This window comes from Mustela nivalis (assembly GCF_964662115.1).
Source record: "Mustela nivalis genome assembly, chromosome: 4".
NCBI lineage: Eukaryota > Metazoa > Chordata > Mammalia > Carnivora > Mustelidae > Mustela > Mustela nivalis.
This window is the reverse complement of record NC_139023.1, coordinates 26,000,568-26,028,249: the sequence shown is the minus strand read 5'-3', so window position 1 is coordinate 26,028,249 and position 27,682 is coordinate 26,000,568. Positions and strand designations below refer to the sequence as shown.

The window sequence follows — 27,682 nt, the reverse complement described above, 5'->3', positions numbered from 1 at the left end:
GCCTTTGGCTCAGGTCATTATCACAGGGTCCTGGGATCGAGCCCCACATCAGGCTCTCTGCTCAGTGGGGAGCCTGCTTTCCCCCTCTCTCTCTGCCTACCTCTCTGCCTACTTGTGATCTCTCTTTGTCAAATAAATAAATAAAAATCTTAAAAAAAAAAAAAAAGAGAGAGAACAAAATTCAATGGAGTAAATTAAAACATCCAATTGGATTTATTCAATGTTTCACAAACAGGGCAACATCCCACAGAATGTTCCAAAGGACTGTGGAAAATGGAGTGCTTGGGTATTATGCACAACTGGGGCAGGACAAGAGAGTTATTTACCAAAAAAAAAAAAAAAAAAAAAAGGACAGTTTCAGGGGTTTCAGGGAAGGTGACCTTCCCTTAGAGGGAAGAACAGGGGAGTCTTAAGCAGATTACCTTACTAGTGCTGATCAGGAAATTCCAGACCGAGTTTAAAATTCCACTCATAGGAGAGGTCAAAACTACAGTAGGTATTAAGGTATTAAGTCTTTGTGGGGCTTAACATAAGGGACTCCATTTTGGAGCCATTGTTTCTTTTGAACAGTCCAAAGGCTGTAATTATATCACCATGCTTTCTCCCTCCGACTAATTAGAAGACAACTTGACACTGAAATCTAATCCCAGCAGAATATGTTATTGGCTGTCACTCTTGAGAAAGACAAAAGCAGTCTGTCTAAATTCCCACTACCTTCTCGTCCTGCACATCAAGCCTTAGAGTTTTCATGAAGCAATCCACATCAACACTCCGCTCTGTTTTCCTATGAGGATTCGAGAAGGGGGGCTAGCTCCGTAATGGAATCGCTTCCTTGTAGGAAGATGTCACCACTGACCCATAATCAATAGAGCGTGAACTTTTGAGTTATGGCTCTGCACTGATCTGAATGCATCCATCCAGAGCTTCTAGATGACAAATAGCACACAGCTGCAAACTTCTAGCCTCTGGCCAGTGACCAGAATAGAGCTAACCTATCCCTGTAAGGTTTATGATTTGAGTCTCTGCTAATGGCATCAGCAAACTGGCTTTAGGCTCTAACTTGTACTCATCTTGATGTGATGATGATGTGGGAAATACCAGTTCTCGTCTATTTCATTGTGGTATTAATTTACAGTACAGTATCCCCTAAATCAAAAGCCCCAAAATGGTGGCCCACAGACATTTTTAGTTTCACATCCATTCGAACTAATGCCAACATTTGAAATCTAGAGAGTTCACGTGTGCATTCAGTTTGTTGGCTTCTCTTTGAAATGCCAAAAGCTCTTACTGTTCAGGGTCCACATTCCTGGCCTCAGCCAGACGAGACTGAATGGAGTAACCGGCTTCGGTAGAGCCCTGTGTCCCTTACTCACCAGTCTCCTATCCCGGCCTCGTCACTCCTTTATGCTACTTTCCTGCCACCCCGCCCCCCACCCCCAACCTCAGCACTGGAGTTTATGACTGCAGCGGTAATCAAATGGCCTCAAGTCCAGGTTTCTGCCTGGAAGCAACAATTCCAGACATGGGCAACAGTTAGAAGAATCTGGTTCCCTGCAGGATTGTGCAATCATGGCCCCTGCCACGCCCTTCGTTGGCAGTATACTGGTAGGACACAGAACTTCACGGTACACACTGGGAACTTCCTTCATCCAGAGAGATCCAGGATTTGTGTTATGCCCTAGGACCCTGATCCCCATTCTTTCTTCCAAAGTATGTGGGCAGAAAAATGCAGAGTGAGGGGCTTTGACATTCTCTAATGTGCAAAAAGGATTCAACAAATAGGCAACTTTGTGTCTCCTTTCAAACATCTATATTTCTTCCTCCTGTGTGTCCCTGCATTCGACAGTGCTATTTAAAACTCCATAAATAAAGGGCAATGAAATTACAAAAATGGATCATCATTTTTATGGAAAACCAACTAAACAAATGTTTGGCTTAAAATGTCAGGCATTAGGGGACTTTAATAAGATACTGAGAATGAGTTCCCTAGAGGAGATGAGCGATTCAAAAATAGAACATAGGAGAACAGTGCTGACTGAGACTTAAAATACGAATGGTGCGCCATGTCCTGATGGAGGAAGGAACCATGTTACCTGAGCAGATGACAGAGATCCCGAGGTAGGAGTCTCTGGGGCCCAGGCACAGCAGCTGTGTGGGATCTGAAGCTGTGGATATGAGCAGCCCTGGCCATGGGAATCCACAGGAGAAATTAGTTCAGTGCCATGTTGAACCACACCAGATGGGATTTAGGGCCATAAAAGTTTCCCAGAATTCTAATAACAAGGAGTCATCAAAACCTAGATTGTGGGGGCACCTGGGTGGCTCAGTGAGTTAAGCCTCTGCCTTCAGCTCAGGTCATGATCTCAGGGTCCTGGGATAGAGCCCCGCATCGGGCTCTCTGCTCAGCAGGGAGCCTGCTTCCCCCTCTCTCTCTGCCTGCCTCTGCCTACTTGTGATCTCTGTCAAATAAATAAATAAAATCTTTTAAAAAAACAAAAACAAAAAGAACCTAGATTGTCGCAACCATGGACTAGCACAGCAGGGAGGCCGACAGCGTATAACGTTATTCTTATCAGCTGGGTCCTTCTTGAAGGAACTAGGTGTGTGTTTTTTTGTTTTTAAAGATTTTATTTATTTATTTGGCAGAGAGAACAGGGAGCGCAGCCCGCAGAAGAAGAAGGAGGGACAGAATAAGACACCCCACTGAGCAGGGAGCCCCACGTGGGGCTCGATCCCAGGACCCTGAGATCATGACCTGAGCTGAAGGCAGATGCTTAACTGACTGAGCCACCCAGGCACCCCAAGGGAAAGTTGTTGTTTACAGAAGTCTAGCTAATAAACATAGAAGAAATTATTTCTGAAGAACTTCTAATTACTATTTTATAGCTACTAATGGGATAAAGAATATAAGGAATGAACAGAAGTGAAAGCTGAAGACATTCAGTAAAGGATGATGGCCAACTGTGTAAGAAGAATCCCAGGGACACCACCCAGACCCACCAAGGAAGCCTAGAAGAACGGCACAACTGTGCCACTAGGTGCCTCATAATGTGATACACTAGGAAGAAGGAAGTTTTCTTGCCCCTAACATTCAACTCAGATCTCATCAAGCCCTTTTACAGAAAATAAAGAACCAAGTTAAATGACACCAAAGGGAAGCAAGAAGGCAAATCCAGAACATAGGTCATTTTCCAGGACAAATGACCCAGTTTCTAGAACAAAGCAGTGGTCAGGTGAGGAAGAGGATTGTTCTAGAATAGAAGAGATTTAAGGACATAACCAAATAGATCCTGTTTGGGTTCCAAATGGAAAAAGCTAACCGTAGGGCTCCTGGGTGGATCAGTTGGTTAAGCGACCGACTCTTGATTTTGGCTTAAGTCAAAGGTAGCTTGAAATTTTCCACAATAAAAAGTTTTTTTAAAAAATACGTTTTGGGGCAACTGGGTGGTTCGGTTGGTTAGGCGACATCCTTCATGATTCTGGAGTCCCAGGATCCAGTCCCACATCAGGATCCCTGCTCAGCACGGAGTCTGCTTCTCCCTCTGACCCTTCCCCTTCTCCTGCTCTCTCTCTCTCTCTCAGATAAATAAATAAAATCTTATAAATAAATAATTAAATAATTTAAAAATACTTTTTACTATAGGCACTCACTCTTTAGGCTAAGAAGTCAAGAAGCTGAGGTTATTATTACTTGGGAATTAATATTCCTTTAGAGTGATAACTCCCCTATAAACACGCCGAGAAGGGCATTTGAAAATCAAAACTCAGTTTTCATCTCCAGAAATCCATTTTTTCCCACTCATGGCCCAAAAGAAAGCAGTGGTGCATTTTCCTCACCCACATTACTCCCTGCTATAATAGCTTAATGAGACGCACAGTGTAAATGGAACTCCATTTGCTGCTTTAGCTGCTTGAGAACCATTAAAAGACCCTTAAAAGCATCACTCATGTATTAAGTGAAAGAAAACTCATCATTAAATTAAGGGAAAACAACTCTTCCCACTCAGGAGTTTTTGGTAGTGCAAAATACACGAAATAATGAAAAGTATTGTAGCAAAAATGGTTGTACTTTGTTGTAGCATATTTCTAAAGCACAGGGAGCGCTCTCTTAGAGATCTACAATGTACCCTCCTCTTCGTCACTGAAAAAAAATGGCTTCAGATTAGGAATTAAAATTTCCTGAATCAAAAAGTGCTCTAATTAATGATTTGGGCACCCTTGTAAATTCTGAGCTCAATACTGGAAAGATCTGTGCAGTCCTTTAATTCGGCTCTCGCTGCCTTTAAAGCTAAATTTGGCAGCTTCCCTCACTCGAGGTAGCTAATTAACACCCACAACACAACTCTCTTGGCCAGGATTCCTTCAAATGCCTATCTCGAACCCACCAGACATCAGTTAGGATATTAACCTAGGCTGTTTTGAGTAATTCTGGGATATTTCCAACTTTATTTTTTAAAACATCTTAGCCAATGGCCGATCATTGTTTTTATGGCTTTCCGGTAAATGTCAAGTGCCACTGAAGTCAAGTTTGAAGGACACCCAGCAGAGTTTCTCAGAATGGGTTCTGGTAATACCCTCAGCAGAATCACCTGGTGTGTTAAAAAAAAAAAAAAAAAAAATACAGATTCCTGGGTCCCCTCTCAAGCCTGCTAAGTCTAGTCTCTCTGCTGATAGGGCCTAGATTTCTATACCTTAAGGAAGAGGGCCAGAGTGGTTCTTCCACAGCATTTGATGGCCAAGTTATCAAGCATGGGGGTTTCTCTCAAGTCTCTGAGAAAAACAGGAGAGGGCAACAATTGAACCAGCAGCAGGAGGAAGCAGTCGGCCAGCACGTGGAACACTGCAAGACAGCTGGGCCTGGTTTCTTCAAAGAGTCAACATCATACCCATCAACTGATAAATCACAAAATCTGCTTTATCCCTTCAAGGCCATATTATTCAGACATCAGAAGGAATGAAGACGGAATCCAGCACTGCATAGCACTGCTCTTGTCTGTTGGGCCTTGGAAACATTATGGTAAGTAAAAAAAAAAAGCCAGACACCAAAGACCACATGTTGTGTGATTCCATTTACGTGAAATGCCCTAAATAGGCAAATCCGCAGACAGGAAGTAGATTAGAGGTTGCCAGGAGACGTGGGGAGGGCGGGTGGGGGAGTGACTGCTAGCAGATCAATTTCATTTTGGAATGATGAAAATGTTCTGGAATTAGGTAACGGGGGATGACTGCCCAAGTCTATGATTATACTAAAACCCACTGAACTATATACCTTAAAAGGGTGAATTTTATGGCCTCTGAATTGTATGTCCAACACTATTAACAGAAAAGTTGAAGTTGATAAAGTTAATTCCCATATCAGGACTCAACAGAATGGAGGCCTCCCCAGTGGCCTAAGCCCATCATGAATCAAAACCTGGGTCAACCTGTACATGTAGGAAGCACCTCTCAAAGAAACCTTACCCCAACATACACCCAACAAACACCCACTGTTTGACAGGCATTGTACTCCTCCAGTCCGTAGGCGTTTTTCCCTTGAATGGGGGACATCAATCTTGTTACTCAATTGTTTGTGTTTAGTCATTTGACAAAGGTGTTGGGGGGGAAGACATTTTTTTGCTTGACTAAAAGAGGCTTAAAAGAAATGGGAAATATAACCAAATACAGTGAGTAGACCTTGTTTGGATCTTGATCCAACAGAAAATTTTAGACAATGAGATAATTTGAATATGGATTGGAAATATTGTTCCTTTTCTTAGCAATCATACTGAAACCTATTAGGTATGATTATACTGTTTCTTTAGAGATGAATACTGAGATACTTAGGGGTGAAATAACATGATATCTTGGGTTTTCTTTAAAATGATTTGACAAAATATTCTGCAAAATGGGTGGTTTTGGTTGATAGTTGTGGGCTGAAAAATAAATACACAGGGATATGTTGAATTTTATCTTTGTGCATAGTTGGATATTTTCATGATAAAAGTTTAGAATAAAGGAACTCCAAATTATCTTCATTTGTTTTGATTTCAAAAATTTCAGTTCAGTTTGTATGCTTAAATACTCCAAGGGTTAGGATGAAATTGAAGGGCAAATATTAGAGGTAGGTCTTTAGTTTTGAGCTTTTCAGCAGGAAAAGGCCAGAGGGAGAATTTTGAATACTTCCTTGAATTCAGAGAAATGAAATGGACAAAACAGAAAGGCCCTGGACTCAAAGTTCTTTGGTCATTTTATAAAAGAAAAACCCTATTGAAAGTCTGTCCTCAAAAGCCTTTTGAAGTTCTAAGAGGATGAAATTATTGTTAACTAAATATATAGCTGATACATCAAGCAAGAAATTAATTTCACATCAAAATATATTTGTGTCTAATATCCTGGGCTCCGCATTTTATTGTGTAGCACTTCCTATGGGAATCTATTGTTTCAGAACTGAATTTTACTTTTATAATCTTACTAGAGATATTTACTTGCCTTAAAGATCTGTGACTGTATATACACACACATACATATATAACTTAATGTTATATATATGTCATATAATACTTTATATACATATAACTTCATGCTGAATCTTTGACTAGGGAATTCATCCAAATTATCCCATCTCTCTTACGGGATCCTGCCATCTGTCTTCAGACACTGATTTCGGTATGACCTGGAAGGGTGACCTATCTGCTTCAAAGTCAGAACCCCACATTCTTCTCCAGTGTCACCTCGCCTGACCGAGAACCCTCTTGCCACAGGATAATTAGGACTTGACAAAAACGTTGACTGGGAAACATTCTACCTGGACATCAAAAATCTTGGCCACGTAAACGTTTGAGGGATTCTTTTCATACTGATTCTTTCCAGGAGGTTGGTTGCAGTGCCCTCTCTATGAAGATCCATGGAGGAATTTCTTTCAGGAATATGTGTGCTTCTCTTGAGCATCTGGTTGGCTTCTATTTTCTGATTTTTGCGTCAACTGCCAGGCAGCTCAGGGGAGGACTTTTGGCCTTCGTCCAGCAAGTGTATAGAGCCTCCTGGACAATATTTTGTGTACTAGCCCCCATGTTCCAATTTCCTCACTGTTTTCTTAAAACTCATTGCAATGCATTCTTATAGATAGATGACAGTTAATTCCTCTTTGGACTAAAATGGGGGCATAAACAATAAATAAACAAATCATAAATAAGCAAATACAAAAACAAATATAAAAAGTATTACAGATACATTACGGGTTGCTTTTAAGTACTTGGTTGAGAGTTTCCCTTTTCACAGGTACTGCTTCCTTCTTCTGTGCGTGGGTGTCTGGCTCCGTTCTGGACATTTATCACCTGTCAGCGAGCTGGGTTTACTGCAAAACGTGAGGAGAGGAAAGAGGGCAAGACTCGGAGAGCTTCGGTGCATCATTGAGGGATCATTGTTTTCCAGCTACGTTGGGGAAAAAAAAAAAAGCAACACGAGGCCTCCGAGATGGTCTGAGATTAATGTGTTTGTGTGCAAGTGGGAAAAAACAAGCCAATGTGAAATGTGTCCCATCCCAAACAGGGTGGAGAAAAGCAGTGTCAGATTGTTGCCTGTTCACCCTTTTTATCCAGAGGGCTTGGTGGCTGTTGGGAGAGGGCAGGCAATGGATCTTTTTTTTTTTTTTTTTAAGATTTTATTTATTTAATTTAGAGAGAGCATGAGCAGGGGGAGGGGCAGAAGGAGAGGAAGAGAATCACAAGCTGACTCCCCACTGAACACGAAGTCCAAAGCAGGGCTTGATCTTATGACCCTGAGATCATGATCTGAGCCAAAATCAAGAGTCAGATGCCTAACCGACTGAGCCTCCCAGCTGCCCCTGGCAATCGACCATTTTTATGTTTGAGGTTTTGGCTCTCAGGGAAGCTTTCTGTAGGTTGACCTATCATTTCTGCATCTCTAAACCCAATCTCATTTTACATAGGGGAGATTCCTGGGGCTCAAAACCAAGCTTCTCCACACCTGCCCTCCAAACTTGGCTGGGACCCTCTGCCCAGTTCTGGTAACTGGGTCCGTCTTCTAGTGACCAACCGGTCACTTACAGTACTGCCCACTCTTACCAAGCTCTTCCTAGTCACGTGTTGGGTCTCAGCATGGTAACTCAGGACCCCTCCCCCCCTTCCTCTAGTCCTAGAGTTGGACAGAAAGGGCACCGTGGCAGGAACTCAAACACTGGAAACCAGCTTCTGCCTCTCCCTGGGCTTTAGTACACAGCTGGTGCATCTTCTGGGGCAAGTTATCACCTGTCCCGGGTCTCAGTTTCTACATGTATAAAAAGGGATCATAACATCACATATTTCTCAGCTTTCATATGAGGCTTCAAGGAGGCAATATGTGTCAGAAACGTAGAACAGCACCTGGCCCACAATCATAGGCATGCAGTGCAAGCTGGCCATTATTCTGATGAGTCAGCAAGAAGGCTCAGTGGTACGAACACCGGATTTTCTCCTTAGCTATGCTGTGCTGGGGATGTTACTGAAGGAGAACAGGGCGTACCTTTCCCCCAAGCATCCCAGCCTCACGGCGGATTTATAACGCAGCTACTGGAGCCCAGTTTAGGTTCCAGGCCCAGTAGGAGTTCTACGGTATGTTCGCATGGTTGCTATTTTTGTTCGATGCATAAAAGTAAGATGTTCTTGCATTCTTTTTCTTAAGAAGAAAACTCTGCACCAGACACGGATCATCCTCATGCAGGTGAGGACTCTTAACATAGGCATTACTATGATGGCATTTTGTACCTGAGGGAACCAAAGCTCGGAGAGGTTGAGGAGATCGCTCACGTATATGGACCTAGTAAGTGGCAGAGCAAGGTCTGAACCCACGTGGTCTGACTTCAGAGGGTAGATTCTCCACTCTTGGTCTACACTATTTCCCTCTAAAGATGAATGAGGAAACCAAAGGAAATACACAAGAGATCGTTTAAGAATTTGAGAGTTTCAGGGGCACCTGGGTGGCTCAGTTGGTTAAGCATCCAACTCTTGGTTTCGGTTCAGGTCCTGATCTCAGGATCATGAGATCGAGCCCCACGTTGGGTTCTGCGCTGGGGGTGGACTCTGCTTGAGGTTCTCTCTTTCCCTCTCCCTCTGCCCCTCCCCCTCCTAAAACGGATAAATAAATCTTTAAAAAAAATCGATTTGAGAATTTCAAAAAAAAAGGAAAAGAGGAAGAAGACGACGATGACAAAGATGATGATCATTTAAATCATCTGAGTTCAGGCCTCCCAAAGTTTGGCTGCACCTGCTATCAAGTCCTATTGTGTCTTTGGCACCCCCACTACATGGCCACACCAGTGCTGACAGCAGGGAGATTGACAGGTGGGTATAGACTTATAGATAGGACTGTACATGTTAAAAAGATTGATTTAAAACTCTGTCATTTGCTGGGGCACCTGGGTGGTTCAGTGGGTTAAGCCTCTACCTTCAGTTCAGGTCATGATCTCCGGATCCTGGGATCAAACTCCATGTCCGGCTCCCTGCTCAGCAGGGAGTCTGCCTCTCCCTCTTCTTCTGCCCCGCCCCCTGCTTGTTCTCTCTCTCTCTCAAATAAATAAGTAAATATTTATTTATTTATTACTTATTAAAAATTTTAAAAATAACTAAAACACCTTCATTTGCTGAGATGAGCCACCTTTGCTCTAAAAGAAAGAGTATAAATGTTCTGATCTGTCTTCAGAACACATTACATCCTGGGGTGCCTGGATGGCTCAGTGGGTTAAGCCACTGCCTTTGGCTCAGGTCATGGTCTCGGGGTCCTGGGATCGAGCCCCACGTCGGGCTCTCTGCTCTGCAGGGAGCCTGCTTCCCCCGCTCTCTCTGCCTGCTGCTCTGCCTACTTATGATCTCTCTCTCTCTGTGTCAAATAAATAAATAAAATATTAAAAAAAAAAAAGAACACATTACATCCTACCCTGAAGAGGTAGCTCTCTCTCCAAAAACCGCCTTCTTCACCTTGCTGTTTAATCAAATTTCACACCACTCCCTGCTTTTGCAGATGAATTGTTGCACGGAATTTTGGCCCCAGGCTATGCTGCCCCCTCTGTATGCGCAGGTGGCTCTTTGTGGCCCTACTCTATAAGGAGCGCATGGGTTTCCAGAGCTGAGCCCATTAAGTCTTTGCAGAAATTGCATTTCCCAGTTCAGCAGAACACATTTTGCCACGAATTTAAAAAAGCCTCTCTATAGGTAACTCACGCTTGCTTCGGTGAAGGAAAAAAATCGCCACAACTTAGAAAAGAATGGAATGCAACAGCCAATATACAAAATCATCAGTTCTTAATAGAGCAAATCCCTGATGCTTAGGGCCAACTAAGATGCCATCCAAGGCATCCAAATGTCTCTGCAGTTCCCTCTGATGAGTCCAGGTGACCCTCTTAGTACACCTAACCCCCCTTTCAGTCTGCAGCCCCTGTACCCAGACAGGGGATGGAGGGCAGACTGTCATCACTGTTGCAGGATTATGTCTGTTGAGACACAGGGTAGACATGAGAGCACCAAAGGCATCACAAGGGAGATCCTGATGTTTTCTTCGTTTGATTTCAGTGAGTGGTGGCTGGTGCCCAGGCTGTTCCTGGCCCTTAAGTCAGTGAGTGTCCCTAACTGTGGAAGGTTAGAGCAATCCCTAACTGTGGGAGGTATGAGCAAGGGACAACTGCTATCCAGTTGTCCCTTGACCAACACGGGTTTGAACCACCCAGGTCTGCTTATATGTGGATTTTTTTTTTTTATAAATATAATACAGTACTGTGAATCTATTTTCTCCTCCTTACAATTTTCTTTCTTTTTTTTTTTTAAGATTTTATTTATTTATTTGACAGGCAGAGATCACAAGTAGGCAGAGAGAGAGAGAGGAGGAAGCAGGAAGCAGGCTCCCTGCTGAGCAGAGAGCCCAATGCAGGGCTTGATCCCAGGACCCTGGTATGATCTGAGCCAAAGGCAGAGGCTTTAACCCACTGAGCCACCCAGGTGCCCCTCTTCCTTACAATTTTCTTAATAGCATTTTTTTCTCCAGCTTAATTTAAAGAATACAGTATATTAAACACATAACATATAAAATGTGTGTTAATGGACTGTTAAGGTTATGGGTAAGGTTTCCAGTCAATAAGAGGCTATTAGTAGTTATGTTTTGGGGTAGTCGAAAGTTATCTGTGGATTTTTGACTATTCTGGGTTCAGTGCCTCCAACCCCCACGTTGTTCAAAGGTCAACTCTACTTTGTTCTGATATCATGTTCATACAAGTGTTTACAGAAGGCTAAACTAAGCTGCTTTTATTTTCTGTAATGAAAGTGATGATTATTTTATTTTCTGTTTATAAATGGTACAGGCTCATTGTAAAGAATTTGAATAATTCTGAAATATTTGAAGGAAATTAATACACGAAGTCCCACCACCTTGAGAGAACCACCATTAACAGTAACGATCTTTGCATGAGGACATACAGACTATAATATGTGTGCATATGGATATAGATACAGTATATAGATATTAGATACTTGGGATTACAAGATTCGTGTGGCTTTATCATAGACATTTTCTCTCTCCTCCTCACCCCTCCCCACCACCCTCTGTGCTCCAGATAATCATACTAAGGATATGTTGTGCTTGTAGATGCTAAGTCTTGAGAAATAGATAGGAGTTAAGGAACAAAGGAGAGGTGATAGGCAGTCCAGACAAGGAAATCAGCACATGCAAAGACAAGGAAGCAAGAACTCTTAGTGCATACTGGCATTTACCCCAAAGATACAGATGTAGTGAAAAGAAGGGCCATCTGTACCCCAATGTTGATAGCAGCAATGGCCACGGTCGCCAAACTGTGGAAAGAACCAAGATGCCCTTCAACGGACGAATGGATAAGGAAGATGTGGTCCATATACACTATGGAGTATTATGCCTCCATCAGAAAGGATGAATACCCAACTTTTGTATCAACATGGACAGGACTGGAGGGGATTATGCTGAGTGAAATAAGTCAAGCAGAGAGAGTCAATTATCATATGGTTTCACTTATTTGTGGAGCATAACAAATAGCATGGAGGACATATGGAGATGGAGAGGAGAAGGGAGTTGAGGGAAATTGGAAGGGGAGGTGAACCATGAGAGACTATGGACTCTGAAAAACAACCTGAGGGTTTTGAAGGAGCGGGGGTGGGAGGTTGGGGGAACCAGGTGGTGGGTATTAGAGAGGGCACGGATTGCATGGAGCACTGGGTGTGGTGCAAAAACAATGAATACTGTTATGCTGAAAAGAAATAAAAAAATTGGGGGTGCCTGGATGGCTCAGTTGGTTAAGTTGCTGCCTTCGGCTCAGGTCATGATCCCAGAGTCCTGGGATCAAATCCCACATCGGGCTCTCTGTTCAGCAAAAAGCTTCTCTCTCTGCCTCTGCCTGCTTGTGTTCTCCCTTTCTCCCTCTCTCTCTGACAAATAAATAAATAAATAAAATCTTAAAAGAAACAAAGAAAGAAAATAAAGAAAAGAAAAGAAAAGAAAAGGGGAAAGACAGTCAATGAGGAAAGGGAGAAGCCCCTTTCAGGATGAAATACTCAATTAAAAGGAAAGCTATTTTTTTGTTTTCAAAAAAAAAAAAAGCTCTTAGTGCAGTGCTTCTTGAAACTTCAGTGTTCATACAAGTGACGTTGGTTGAAATGCAGGTTATGAATCAGCAGATCAGAGGTGGGAACCAAGATTCATTATTTCTAACAAGGTTTCAGTGAGGTCTATGCTGTTGGCTCACACTTTGATCTAAATTGCTGTGCTAATGCAATATGGTATCTACCAGTCACCTGTTACTATTTAAATTTAAATTAAAGGTAAATAAAAACTAAAAATCAGTTCCTCATGTCAAATACTGACTAGCTAGCTACCTGTGGCCGCCATATTGGACAGGGCCATTATAGAACATTTCCATTATCACAGAGAGTTGTATGGAACAGTGCTGGCCAGAGCATCCGGGGAGTTCCAAATAGTTCCGCATGGCTGGAATCATAACACGTGTGTGTGGTCGGGGGAGGCAGAAAGACAGACAGGGAATTGGTCTTGGTCCTGGTGGCAGTGAGGAGCCATTTAGGGATTTCCAATGGAGATGACAGCAGGGTGGAGGTTGCACTAAGGCAGGAAAAATGGAGGTAGGGAGGCTGAGTGGAGGCTGCTGCCATGGGCCAGAAAGATGATGTGAGCTAGAACTAAAGTAACAGGGAGTGGGTAGAAGAGGGAAGACTCATGGAATGGTCTACGGAAAGAACTGACTGACTAGAAGGACATGAGGAAGCAGGATGTTGGGAATGGGAGGAGGACGCAAAGAGAGGACATCATTTGGGCTCAGTTCTGGACAGCGGGGCTGAGGAACTGTTATTCTTCAAGTTGACACAGAAGAGAAGCGTGGGGTTGGAAGAAGAGAATGAACTGTGCTTGAGACAAGCTGATTTTGAGGTGTCTCTGGTCTTCCAGATGAAGAAGTGAGCAGGATTTGTGGGTATTTGGTACTTAAAGCCAGGGAGAGAGGTTTAGACTGAGGGAGTCCCTTTGAGCAAGAGGGGATCTGGAGTGGGAGAGGCCAGGCAGGCTGGGAGTCCTTCATGGGCATCCTAGTTCTGCCACAGTTGTGCAGTCTGGGACAGTCACTCAGACTTTCTTGGCTTCAGTTTATGATCTCTAAACTGATGCTAATGGTATTTTTATGTAAAAGACTGAATTCTATAACTGGTTCATAAGTGTTCCTTCAGTGTTACTAACAACAGTCTTGTTATCTGCCTTGCGGGATTGTCTTATGAATTAGAGCCGGCATGTGTTAAGTGACTGATATTCCGGAAATGGCTTCTATTATTGTCATTCCTGGGAAGTTGGTCAGCAAGAGTGAACACAGTAAAAAGAGAAGAGAGCCGAGAAAGAACGTACCCCGAACCCACACCTGAAAAGGGAGGACAAAAGAGGAAGAAGGAGGAGCCACCGGTGTAGGAGGAAAAGCAGGGATGAGTGGAGACTCAGAAACCAGAGGGAAGGAGGAATCAAGGAGGGAGCGGTCAGTTATGTCCGATGCCAGGGAGAGGCTAGGAGGTCTCACTGCCAGGTCGCTAGTGGCCTTGGAGAGCAGTTTCAGGGGTTTGGGGAAGAAGACAGTCAGACTATCCTGACCTGACCTAGGGGCTGAATAAGGTTGAGGCAATGGAGGCCTACGTCAGCGTGGTCTTTCTGAAGGTCTGTTAGGAAGGGGAGGAGAGTGTGACATCTGGGGACTGGGGCATATTTGATGGAGGGAACGTTTATTCAGGTTGAAAGTGACAGAGTGTGTATATATGGAGAAACTAAGAGCCAGAGAGAAGTGAGAAACAAGACAGGGAGGGAAAAATACCCCCAAATAACAGGTAGCTTGTGAGGTGGAGGGAAGCTGGAAGGAATGGAGGCTGGAGCCCAGAGGCTGGGATTTATTTAATGGTGTGGAAGGTAGAGGTACCGGTTTACAGAGGTGGGAGTTCTGGGAAGCATGAAGGCAGTACCCACCCATCAGGTTTCCTGTGCTTTTCTACCTGGCTCCCTGGTCCTCTAAGTCGAGCTAAATTCTCTCAGGCTGGAGAGATTTCTCTCAAATAATCAGGTCAAATAATCATAAAGAAATGATCCTATTTTCTTTAACCTGAATTAGAAGCATTTTTCACAACAAACATAGAGGACCCTGAATTTAACTCCAAAACCAGTTATACAATGAGTTAATTTCATGTCTGTATTAATTTGAATTGGTTTTTTTTTAATAGTTGAGAAGACATTTTTCCTCTACCCCAAACAAATGGTTTTTACCATTTCAAATGAACTACAGTTGTTTGCTCAGAGGTGTGAAGTCCTCAGACAGAGGCGGATTTCTCCCAAGTTCAAGTGAAGCCTTAACTGTCATTCTTCCATGGCCTCATCCAGTGTTTATCACCTGGCTCAGGAGGAAGACATTCTGCACAACCACTCCCACGCCCGCGGGGTCACTGCTGAATTCCTACGTTCATCTCTTTGTAGACAAGTCTTCCCAGGCAGTTAACTTGTCCACATTCATTGCCATAACTGAAGGAAAGGTAATACCTTTCTGCTACCCAGAGGGACTGTAACTAGAACAGATGCAAAACTAGAGACTCTGAGATAAGTTAAAGGGACAGCAACGTGATATGCCCTCTGCCACTAACTCATTTTACATTCATCTTACGAATATCCACAAAGTAGGGGGTGGCTGGCTGCCGGGACTTATTAATAAAATTTATTCTAGGGTCCTGGGATCAAGCCCTGCATCGGACTCCCTGCTCAGTGGGAAGCCTGCTTCTCCCTCTCCAGCTCTCCCTGCTTGTGTTCCCTCTTGCTGTCGATCTCTGTGTGTCAAATAAATAAATAAAATCTTTAATTTTTTTTAAGATTTTATTTATTTATTTGAGAAAGAATGAGCGAGAGAGAGCATGAGAGAGGAGAAGGTCAGAGGGAGAAGCAGACTCCCCAAGGAGCTGGGAGCCCGACTGGGGACTCGATCCTGGAAGTCCGGGATCATGATCTGAGCCGAAAGCAGTTGCCCGACCAACTGAGCCACCCAGGCGCCCAATAAATAAAATCTTAAAAAAAAAAAAAAAAATTTATTCCATTTCTTCTCCTCAGCAAAGGCATCTTAATGACCCCCAAACCACACCCTACCTCGGATCCTATCATTTTCCCTCCTAAAAACTGCCTGAATAGATTTTCATTTTTCTTTGCATAAAAGACACACTCTACCAGGGCCTCCAGCATTGTCTGGCCCCCGTGCACCCTCATCTCAGGCCACTCTGCTCCCACATCCTTAAATTCCATTTATACTTTTGGGTCCTGAAAAGGTCAAGTGCTTTCCTGCTCTTTGGGCCTCCTGACCCCCAGCCACACAGAGAAGGTCTTTCCTGATCAGAGAGTCAAATGGAAATGCTGTTGGTTTCCCATCCGGCTCCACACAGTGGAGGCAGTGTGGTAGTGTTTTGAGGGGCTCTACTTTTTAATAAGACTTTTGGGGTTGAAATCCCAGATCCACCACTTGCTAGCTACTCTGTCACCTCGGAAAGCTACTCTGCGTGTGTTTCCCCATTTAAAACGTGGGCCTGAGAAAAGATACTTTTAAGGCTAAATCTGTTAACAGATGGCAAATTCTTAGGACTGTAATCGGAGTTCTCTTATTTTCGCATATACTCCGATTTTATTCCCCTTGTTTGTCAAGTTTGAGACTGTCACCTAGGGAGGGTTTATGGTGCTCCCCAAACCCCTGCCGTTTATGGTGGACATACTGAGCTCGGCTGATGAATGCATAATGGTCCTCTCGGATTTAGGAGGGGCCCTGGGTGAACGTGGTCATAGAGACTCGGTCCGGCTTCTCTTGGAGCTTACGGTTCATCAGGACGGACTCGGAACACACGCCGGGCAGGTCTAGTCGTGGGAAAGAGACTCTCTGGGTCCTGGCCCAGCCCTACAGTGACCGTGAACCCGCTCCCTCCCCCAGGAGGGACCCCGAGGAAGGCACCCCGCCCGCGAGAACCAGAACCACGAGGGCCAAGGGGAGGCGCCAGGACTCCGGATTCCAAGAAGGATGCTCCGCGCGCAGGCCTAGCTCGTCCTCCAGCCGCGGAAGAGCTCGAAGGACCTGGGCGGGCCGAGGGCCGCGAGCGCCAATAGCCGGGCCCGCCCCGCCCCTCCCCGCCCCGCCCCCGGCCGGAGGCTTCCCGGGATAGGCTGCCCGCCGCTCCGCCTCCTGCTCGCTGCGCGATAGTCCTGCAGCCCGCGAGACCGTGCGGGTCTTTGCGCCGCCTGCGTCCCGCGAAGGTGAGTCGTGAATGCGCGCGGGTGCGGCGGGGAGGGCGCCCGGCCTGCGGGCCCGGCTGGGGCTGCGCTCGCCCCGCGTCCCCTCGAGCTTTGCCCGCCCCGAGCTCCGCTGCTCCCGGCGGCCAGAACGGAGGGGTAGAGCAGTCTCCTCCGAGGCCCGGGGGACGGGCGGCCCAGTCCGTCCCGGGGCCGCGCGAGGCACAGGCGCCGCGCGGAGCCGCCCTCAGGCTTCCCCGCGCCCGAGGCCGCCGCCCTAACAACCTCGCGCTTTGCTCCCCTAGGGCGCCGCCGCGGCCACCTCGTAGCGGGTTCGGGGCCGGCCCGCCTGCGCCTGCGGGAGCCCGGCCCGGGGACCGGAGAGTTTGTCACCGATGTGTGCCGGGCTGCGTGGGCCGAGCTCTACGAACAGGTAGGTCCGCGTCCTGGAGAGAAATGCCAGGACCCAGGCCCGGAGCACGTGGCCGGTGGCGACGGGGCACCCACGTGTTGGGTTCAGTGGACCCCAGATTGTCTGGCCCTTCGGATTGGGGAATGCGCGTTCCCGGGCTCCCCCCCCCCAGCACAGCAGCTGCTTCCGGTGGGTTTTCGGACTCTTCAAGAAAGCGCTGAGGGTCTGGGTGGCTCAGTGGGTTAAGCCTCTGCCTTCAGCCCGGGTCATGATCTCAGGGTCCTGGGATCGAGTCCCACGTCGGGTTCTCTGCTCAGCAGAGAGCCTGATTCACCCCTTCTCTCTGCCTGCCTCTCTGCCTACTTGTGATGTCTCTCTGACTGTCAAATAAATAAATAAAATCTTTTTAAAAAATCAAGCGCTGAGATCCAGGGGATAGAGGAGAGGAGTGCAGGGATCCTAGAGAACCCTGTAGAAAACCCACCGGCCCTTTCCTGTGCCCTTTTAAGGCTGACGCAGTGCCTTATGAGGCTAACACAGAAGGGTAAAGTAAGTCTCCATAAAACCCAGGGAAGAGATCGTAGACCTCCTCTTTGGATCCTGTCTGGAGTCACAGCTGAACCAGAGGGGCATTTTCTTTTGGTTCAAGCACCTTGGTGATTTTAAGATTTTATTAATCTTCGGGCACGTGCACGCGGTGGAGAGCACAGGTCAGCAGCATGGTGGGGGCTTGGCAGACGACGCCTTGCTGAGCAGGGAGCCCAACTCAGGGCTCCATCCCAGGCCCCGGGGGATCATGACCTGAGCCCAAGCCAGATGCTTAATCTACCGAGCTACCCAAGAGCTCCTTCATGATATTTTTATTCAGTTCCTAGCACAGTGATGAATTTAAACCCAACCGTAGTTTCAGGATACCTCCAGAGATGCTTATCTTTGAAGGTGGGGAAAAAAGTCTACGCAAGGTGTTTTCTGTTTGAAAGGTCATTTGGAATTTTTTCTTCTTTATAGGTTGAAAACCACAGGCACAAGCGGTGGAAGCTGGGATAGTCCAATGCTGGTATATTTACTGACTTATACCAATTCTGCAGTTTATGGTACACACACGCCTCTAATGAGGTCAAATATTGCTTCTCACTTGGATCAGCCGTGTGTCCAGCATGGCCTTCGCAGCTGTTAGCAACAGGACAGTGCTGGTAGTGATCGGGCAGCATAGCAGGTGTTTTTTTATTTCCATCTTGTCCTTTAGTTCTGACAACTGTGAGGTCAGAACTGTTCTCATTTTACAGATGAAGCAACAGACAGGTTAGGTACTGACTCAAGATCCCACCACATGTGTAACCCTGAACAAGGGTCCTAATATAACTTTCTCACCATGTGACCTCCTGGAAAGTCACTTCTCTCTCGGCATTTAACGTTCTAGTGGTACCATAGTAATACTGAAATAGCTGAGGCCGGTTTGGTCAGGGGAGACCACAGTTAGAGCTGTTAAGAATATAAGGTCTTCGTAGTATTTAATTACATAAAACCTATGGGAGTTACCCAGAATTTGGCAGAAAGGGGGCATCTGTCTGCATGTTAGGGGTTTTTGGTGAATGAGCATAAGGAGCTGTGAGGGGATTTAAAGGATAAAGTGGTGCTAGATGGTTAGAATCTGAAAATCTTGAAGGTAATGGGGAAGTTTTCCTGTGGGAAGAAATGAGATAGTGTAGCAAGATGAACAGAGCCTAGTATATGTTGTTTGCCATGACCAGCCCTGAATGTCTGCAAATACCTCATTTTCCAGAAGTTTTCAATAAATATATTGAATATTCACCTTGGAGTCCCTCTCAATGCTTATTTCATAACACTGTGCCAGCCTTTCCTTCTAAACTTCATTTACACTTGCATATGACACTGAAATCCAGCCTTGGGGTTATTTTTCAGGTCATCCATTGAACAACTACGTGAGAAGGCCGTAATTGCTAGAGGGGAGGAAAGTAGGAAAGGGAGAGAGGAACTGCGTGTATGTGCGCTCTTAAGTAAAGGATGTGAGCTCAGGCCTGGCCAAGGAGGACGGGGACTGGGATCTGGAGATGCTGTGATTCTGTATGTATTTGGGTGAAGAATGTTTTGGGCAGAGTGAAAACAAAAAGGCCCCAAGAGAGAAGTGTGTAAAGGTTTTGGGGGGAAGCAAAGTGAAATTGCAGAGAAATGACTGCTTGTATGCAGGCTAAGCTGGTATTTCATAACCTTCTGGCCTCCTGGGTCTCTGAATGCTATAATGTTTACTGAGAAATGTTCCCTAGCACCACCCATACTCTTTCCTGTTCTTAACCAACTTCTCTGTGGTCACTATCATCTCTCCCCTCACCCCACCCCCCATTAGTGCTCTTGTTCTAGAAATCTCTAGCATCCTATAACAGCCTTGTCATACTTAAAAATCTAGTCGATGGTTACCTGACTGCCCTGCCCCTACTTTACTGAAGTCCATCTTGGTTTCTTTCTTTTTATTTTTTTTTCAAGATTTTATTTATTTAACAGAGAGAGTGGGGGAAGCAGGCTCCCCACTGAGCAGAGAGCCCATTGTGGGGGATCCCAGGACCCTAAGATGACCTGAGCAGACGGAAGAGGTTTAACCCACAGAGCCACCCAGGTGCCCCCCAATCTAGATTTCTATCATGTTCTCAGGGGCTAATCAAGCTCCTGCCATTATGATTCTGGTATATTTGAACCCTAAGCCCATCACGAGTATGCTACAAGGAGCAGTATCGTAATTAAGCCTAATATCAATAATGGTTGAATTATATACAGCACTCAAGTGAGTGGCTTAGAGCCAGTAAGAACACTAGAAGGGGCACAACACTAAACATAGGTTCAGTCTCTTGCTAATCCTCATAGTTTAAACTCAATTAGTTTTGGCTTATGTTCCACCAAATGCAGACTTGGATTTTTGGGGGTCGTTTAAAAACAACAAGAAACCTGAATAGTATAACTAATAAAACTAGTCTTTTCAGAGGCACCAGCACAGGGCTCTGACTTAAGTCCTCCACAGTAATTGAGTCTATACATAGTAACTATCTGGTGAGTAGTAAGTGCTCAGTAAATGTCATTAATTGGTAGAACTATAGGATCATTTCTATAATATTCTATGGTCCTTGTAATAAAATGACAGTGCTGGTGTTTAGTATTTCTATACCAAAATGGTGGCTTTGATTTCTATACTAGAGCATGTATCAAGGGCCAAGTACTGCTGTAGGTTTTGTGACCACATCAGTGAATAAAGCAGACAAAAGTCCATGTCTACTGGTGGAACTGATCCACTGATGGAGTCCTCCCTTGTAAAGACCCGTGAGGCTTCCTTGCTCAGTGTAGGAACTAGTCAGCAAGGTGGAGGATGGCGGTGCGGGGGTGCCCGGTGGTTGGGAGAACAAAAGGCCTGTATGAGTGCTAAGTGGGAAAAGGGAAAGAAGAATGGAGAGTCCTAAAGCTTCCATTGGGGCTGCAGCCCCAAGTTCTTGTAAAACATGACATCAACAGTGGTTCAGGGATAAGGGGCCAAGGGAACCACTGTTTTCCAGCCACTGTCTCATGGTGTGAATAGCAAACACGCTTGCCCAGAATAACCACTGGTGTCACCAACCGCTGCCACTGCCCCTAGAAGAGTCACCCCGGGCTGGGTGAACAGGTGGAGACCCTGGGTTGGCCACTGGTCCTCCCCCAACCCACCCCCTTTCTCTCCCACTACCAAACCTCAGTTTACACTTTGGTTTTCCAGTTTTTTGTTGCCTTTTTTTTTTTTAAAGATCTTCTGTATTTGTCAGAGAGCTAGCACAAGCAGGGGGAGTGGCAGGCAGAGGGAGAAGCAGACTCCCCCACTGAGAAAGGAACCCGATGTGGGACTGGATCCCAGGATGCTGGGATCATGACCTGAGCGGAAGGCAACTGAGCCACCCACGTGCCCCCCAGTAGAAAAAGTTTGGGTGCTAAAAAGTTTTAAGTCCATTAGACTAAACAATAGCAGCTGGAAGATGGAAGCAGTCTTAAGCCAGATACGGGGGGGAAAAAAAGGACACTACTTTTTTTTCCTAATGGGCCTCAGAGTTCAGAATTTAGAACTATAGATATTAGAACTGTGCTGCCCAATATGCCCAAGTCACACGTCACATGGGGCTATTTAAGTTTAAATCAAAACTGAATAGGGGCGCCTGGGTGGCTCAGTGGGTAAAGCCTCTGCCTTCCGCTCAGGTCATGATCTCAGGGTCCTGGGATGGAGCCCCCACATGGGGCTCTCTGCTCAGCAGGGAGCCTGCTTCCTCCTCTCTGCCTGTCTCTCTGCCTACCTGTGATTTCTCTGTGTCAAATAAATAAACTATTTTAAAACAGTAAAATGAAAAAATTCAGCTCCTTGGTTGCATCAGCCATGCTTCAAATGCTCAGTGGTCTCCTGTGGCTAGAAGCTACTGTACCAGACAACAGATACAGGACATCTCCATTACTATAGAGAGTTTCTGGGGTGCCTGGGTGGCTCAGTTGGTTAAGCGACTGCCTCCAGCTCAGTCCCGAATCAGGCTCCCAGCCCTACGGGGAGCCTGCTTCTCCCTCTGACTTTCTCGTTTATGCTCTCTCTCACTGTCTCTCAAATAAATAAATAAAATATTTTTTTAAAAAAAGAAGAAAGTTTCGTTGGCAATACTGTTGCAGAGGGTTTTTTTTTTTTTTAAAGATTTTATTCATTTATTCATTTGACAGACAGAGATCACAAGTAAGCAGAGAGGCAGGCAGAGAGAGAGAAGCAGGCTCCTCACTGAGCAGAGAACCCGATGCGGGGCTCGATTCCAGGACCCTGAGACCAGGGCCCGAGCCGAAGGCAGAGGCTCAATCCACTGAGCCACCCAGGTGCCCCTGGTGCCGACGTTTTGCAGAAGAGAAAAACCTATGGCATAGTAGACCCAAATAATGACTTCCAAATATAATTGGGTCCTAATTTCAAACCTGTGTTAGCTTATTTAGAAAAGGGTCTTCCCAGGTGTGATTAGTTCAAGGTTCCTGAGATGGGAAGATTATCCTGGATAATCTCTGAGCCGGAAATCTAATCACAGTGCCTTTATTTAATTAATCTATTCAGCAGACCCAGCGTGAAGCCCAACTCAAAACTGAGAGTGAGACCTGAACTGAGATTGAGAGTCAGGTGCTTAACTGACTGAGTCACCCGGGCGCCTCACAAGTGCCCTTATGAGGAGGCGGCAAAAGGAGAGTCTGTGCTCAAGGGAGGAGGCCATGAGAAGACATGCAGAAAGATCTGATTTTGGCCTTGAAGATTATGGAACGATACAGTTTCAGCCTAGGGGTAGGTGGCAGCCACCAGAAGTTCTGGAACACTCCAGAAATACACTCTCCGCTACCCCCCAGCCCCACCTTGAGAGTGTGCATTTAATTTGACCCAGGGAATCTGATTTCTGGCCTCCAAAATTGTGAGAGAACAAATTTCTGTTGTTTTAAGCCATCACATTTGTACTAATTTGTTATAGAGCCTAGCAGCCTCTGGTAACTAATACAGATGGAAAGCTTAAGATCACAAATACTGCCGGAGCTGGAACCCCACCACGCTGCCTCCTACAGGATTTTTATTAGTGCCTTATGGGTGTTTGAGTGGGGGTAGATCTTATCTATTCATTAGTCAGTTTTTAAAAAAAATTTCAGAGGTGTGGCAATGAAGTTAAATTTCATTTAGATTTAAATCACGAGACGGGAGCATGTGGCTAAAATACCAAGGATTAGCAAATACCCTGTAAAACAACACAGATGGTCAAAACTAATATAAAAAAAATCATTTAGGGTTTATTAGGATGTCAATTTATGGTTTACTTATGTATACTTGCAGTAAATTTCATTTACACAGTACAAAACACCTCCAAAGATCAAGTTGTAAAAATTTAGTTATGAAAGCAAATTAATACAATATGAAAACCATTATTCTAATTGTAACTTTTGCCTTATGGGCCATACAGCTTTGGCCAGCAGGATCCCAGAGGTAATACAGACCATCAAAAATGAGACATTTTTTCCATAACAACCTCAATTAGTTTTGGCTTATGTTCCACCAAATGCAGACTTGGATTTTTGGGGGTCTTTTTAAAACAACAAGAAACCTGAATAGTATAACTAATAAAACTAGTCTTTTCAGAGGCACCAGCACAGGGCTCTGACTTCAGTCCTACATAGTAATTTCCGGTGTGTGTAAGTTGAAACATACCAATAGTGATGACAGTATCCTACCGCGGACTGGGAAGGAAACAAGCATAAACACAGGTTTCTGAATGAGAAGTTCATCCTCACTGAACTCAAAATCTCTTCTTATGGGAAGGAACAGCACATGATCAACTAGCTCCTTAAAATGCCAATGATCATGGACAACAATATTTGAAATTGTTTTCTTGGTTTACCAAAATGTATATGACATCATGTTTCACCTATTACTTCTGTATCTATCTCAAGTATGAGCAATGCTTTTTTTGTTAGTGTTTCAGCAAAGCTACCAATTGACTTGACCATAATGTACTTAAAACTATTGGTGGCCAAGGTAGTGCCCCTTCGATGAATGCTTATTAGAGCTCATGCTTAGGATAAGACCACCACATTCAATAAGTAGTACACATGGAAAATGTGAAGGTCCAAACTCAGCTCCTGTGGGGGCACCTGGGTGGCTCAGTGGGTTAAAGCCTCTGCCTTCGGCTCAGGTCATGATCCCAGGGTCCTGGGATCGAGCCCTGCATCAGGCTCTCTGCTCAGCAGGGAGCCTGCTTCCTCCTCTGTCTGTCTCTCTCTCTCTCTCTGCCTGCTTGTGATCTCTGTCAAATAAACAAATAAAATCTTTAATTAAAACAAAACAAAACAAAACCTCAGCTCCTAGTTACTGATGAAATGACTGTGTCTGTTGTTAATGTGTTGCTAATGGCAGTGATGCTTTCCAAAACTCTCTCAAAGCATCGCATCTCATTCTCCTGGTGAAGGAAGTTAGCAACAAAATGGAGCTCTGTTTGTCTACTTTTGGTACCAAATTCCAGACCCAAAGAATTTATATATAAAAATCTACTTAAAATTGAGATTTAGGAGGCAGCTGGCTGGATCATCAGCTAAGGGCTCCTTCTGCTCAGGGCATGATCTTGGGATGGAGTGGGACAGCTGGCTCCCTGCTCCGTGAGGGGGTGGGGAGGGTGGGCTACTCCTCCTTCCTCCTTCTCTCCCTTACTTATGTGCTTTCTCTCTCACATAATTCTGTTTTCTTTCTTGATGACAGATTTGAATACCTATTTCCACGTCTGAGCTCAATTTCCCACTACAAAAAGTCTCATTATTACAAGTCTGAATATCTCTGCGTAAAGATGTCCATTTGTATCTTTCTTGAAATATCTCCATACAGAGTAACAATGATCTCTAGCGTCCTGTTGAAAGTTTAACTGCTCAGCGTGTAGGTAACATACTGATTATTCAAATGAGCTCACCCTGAAGAAACAAGGTAGAAATTTTAAGTCCCGTGGTGAGTTTGCTAGGTTCCTAATAAACGTTGAGCCCCACGCTCTCTGCTTTGTCACACTCAACTCTATATACTGTTGAAGCCAAGGGAACATGTTTGAAGAAGTTCAGCTCATTTTAGATTCAGACAGAAGTTTCGCCAAGACCAGTGAAACTAAACTGTAGGATTGTGCCCTGAATATACGCCCAAGTGGCAGGTTCACGTGCAGCTCTGGTTTTGTTTGGCCTCTGCAGGATCATCAACCACAATGGAATGAGATACAATCCTCCTAGCAACTTTCCTTGCGTGCAAGTTTTCTTTCAGCATGAGTCTGTTTCTTTGTCTAAATTTCACGTTTCGGCCATTTTTCTTACAGTTAATTGACTATGTGAATAAACCAAATTTCTGACCCTCTCATTGTTTTCATGTGTTCTGTGGGCAATGGCACAGCCCTTTCTACACCATCATGGATATCATCTCTGCCTTCTCTAAACTTTTCCTGCCAGTCAAAAACTCCCGCTCTTGACATTACTTCTTCACCATAAACTACTGTTAACATCTCAAGTGTCTCACTTGCAGACTTATTTAATTTTACACAAAGCTTAAGAGGAACTCATTGCTCTAAATAATGGTCACTCATTTTTATGGTGGAAAAAAAAAGAATAATTCTACTCACATCTACTCCAAGTTAGCTGGTAACCTTGAAAGCATGGTTGTGGGCACCTAAACATGTTCTATCCGGGCAACAATCACTCCTCTGATTTCACAAGAAATGAATTTCACTTCACAATGAAAAATTAGTCCAAATTAAAACACAAGTGTGCAAATGATCTTTGGAGGAGTTGCTGAAGATTTCAGCATCACACCATCTCTGCTTCAATGCCTTCTATTTCCCATCTACAAAAGGGGAGAAAATAAATTGGCATTTTCATACTTGTCAAATGGCTAAGAAAATGATATTTGAAATACATGAACTATATGCAAGGAGCATTTAGCCTCCCCACCCACCCAAAAAAAAAAACAAACCCTAAGATAAAATCTATCCTAATAACAGTATGGAAACTGCCATCCATCTTGGCTGTATGTTTAGAAAGAGCTAGTTTGAAATTATATTTTTCCTAATGATATTGATTGATAGGGAGGCCAAATGCAAGATATCAAGATAGTTTCTTTCCAAATACATAACAAGAGGATGGATGCTGTTGTCTCCAGCCTATATAACACAATGTATGCAGTTGGGTGTCTAGGACACATACTACCTAGTGTATTCAGAGTTTAAAACAAACACACATACATTGAAAAATAGCATCTAGTAAGCACTGAACATGAATTCTTTTCATCTAGTTTTCAAAGCAAAATTTGAAAAGGGTTTCACAAACCCCAGATTCTGGAATTAAAATTAAGACAAGGTTTTCCAATGACTAGTTGCAACTTTAGAGTGTATTTATCAATGAGTTTTGCTTCTTGTGTGTGTGGTGAATATTATATATATATATATATATATATATATATATATATACACACATATATATGTGTATATATATATACATACCATAAATGATTTCTGTAAAAAATTTTTAAAAAATTTATTTATTTATTTTCAGCATAACAGTATTCATTGTTTTTGCACCACACCCAGTGCTCCATGCAATCCGTGCCCTCTCTAATACCCACGACCTGGTTCCCCCAACCTCCCACCCCCCGCCGCTTCAAACCCCTCAGATTGTTTTTCAGAGTCCATAGTCTCTCATGGTTCACCTCCCCTTCCAATTTCCCCCAACTCCCTTCTCCTCTCTAACTCCCCTTGTCCTCCATGCAAAGATTTTATTTATTATTTTGAAAGTAAGAGAGAGCGCATAAGCAGGGGGAGCAGCAGGCTGAGGGAGAAGGAGAAGCAGGCTTCTTGCTGAGCAGGGAGCCCGATACGGGATTAGATCCCAAGACCATGGGAACATGACCTGCGCCAAAGGTCGCTTAACTGACTGAGCTACACAGGTGCTCCCATAAACAATTTTTAAGTGGGTAATTCAGAGGCATTACTTACATTCACAATGTTATGCAACCATCACTTTTCCAGAACGTTTCCATCATTCCTCACATGCTCTCCTCTCCCTAGATCCTGGTAACCCCTATTACTTTTTGTCTCTATCAATTTGACTACACTAAGTACCTCATAGAAGTGGAATCATACATTATCTCTCTTTGATTCTGGCTTATTTCACTTACCATGTTTTCAAGGTTCTCCTATGTTGCACCAGGTATTACTGACCCCTTTTCTAAGGGCGACGAGTACTCCATTGCATGTATATACCACATTTTGTTATCCCTCATCTCTACATGTATTTGGGCTGTTTCCACCATTTGGCTATTGGGAATAATGTGACTATGAACATGGGTGTACAAGTAACTTTGCATCCCTGCTTTCAGTGTTCTGGGGTTTATGCTGAAAGCGGAACTACTGGATCAGATGCTAACTCTGTGTATAGCTTTTTGAGAACCCATCACACTTTCCCACAGCAGCCAAACCGTTTTATGTGCCCACCAGCCGTGCACAAGGGTTCCAAGCTCACCATCCATTTCCTCGCCAACACTTGTCATTTTCTACGTGAAAATTCAGGAGTCTACAGGTTGTCTTCATGCTTTGGGATCCTCCTTTGCCTCCCCCGCCCCCTACTTTTCTGGCAATACTTTTCCTTCACTGAAACACAGAGTCAGGCTCGAGACGTTTACTATTAAGTATAAAGTACTTGAAGTAATTTTGTGGTTTTTGACAAGTGCAAGAATTCAGTACATACTGCCATGCTCCCTTACTGCAGAAATCTGCATTACCTTTTTAGGAGGTGAGCAGGGCTGCTTTTAAGGGTCTGCATTGAAAACGAAGTTCAAAATCTAAGTGTGGCTCCACTCGAACTCTCCGTAAATTAGCCCGTGCTTAAAAAAAAAAAAAAAAAAAAAGGTGGAGGCTGGCACTAAGCAGGGCGGTTAATCCCTACAAGCATGGT

General features: G+C 44.4%; 1 protein-coding gene and 1 long non-coding RNA gene across 10 annotated transcripts in view; one reads left to right on the top strand and one right to left on the bottom strand.

Annotated features, from left to right (window-relative positions):
• Positions 1 to 19,000, top strand: part of LOC309863476 — a 34,179-nt gene extending 15,179 nt beyond the window's left edge. Inside the window, exons 2-6 of one of the 2 annotated variants that reach the window (XR_014311069.1) lie at positions 4,929 to 5,017; positions 7,258 to 7,409; positions 16,481 to 16,800; positions 17,082 to 17,209; positions 18,197 to 19,000. This is a non-coding gene — a long non-coding RNA (uncharacterized lncRNA). Of the gene's footprint in view, positions 1 to 4,928; positions 5,018 to 7,257; positions 7,410 to 7,453; positions 9,318 to 16,480; positions 16,801 to 17,081; positions 17,210 to 18,196 lie in introns of those variants that run through there. The other variant, XR_014311070.1, reaches the window with a different exon arrangement.
• LOC309863475 (uncharacterized protein) overlaps positions 1 to 27,682 on the bottom strand; it is a 265,681-nt gene that overhangs the window by 214,905 nt on the left and 23,094 nt on the right. For 3 of the 8 annotated variants that reach the window (XR_014311063.1, XR_014311066.1, XR_014311068.1), the window contains exons 2-4: positions 27,510 to 27,611; positions 27,251 to 27,373; positions 22,981 to 25,577 (exon numbers count right to left, since the gene is read on the bottom strand). Coding sequence is in view for 1 of the 8 variants with exons in the window: in XM_082728338.1 (XP_082584464.1) it covers positions 25,567 to 25,577 (11 nt within the window). In the remaining 7 variants the exon portion in view is untranslated. Of the gene's footprint in view, positions 1 to 22,980; positions 25,578 to 27,250; positions 27,374 to 27,509; positions 27,612 to 27,682 lie in introns of those variants that run through there. The other 5 variants (XR_014311064.1, XR_014311067.1, XM_082728337.1 and 2 more) reach the window with 3 other exon arrangements.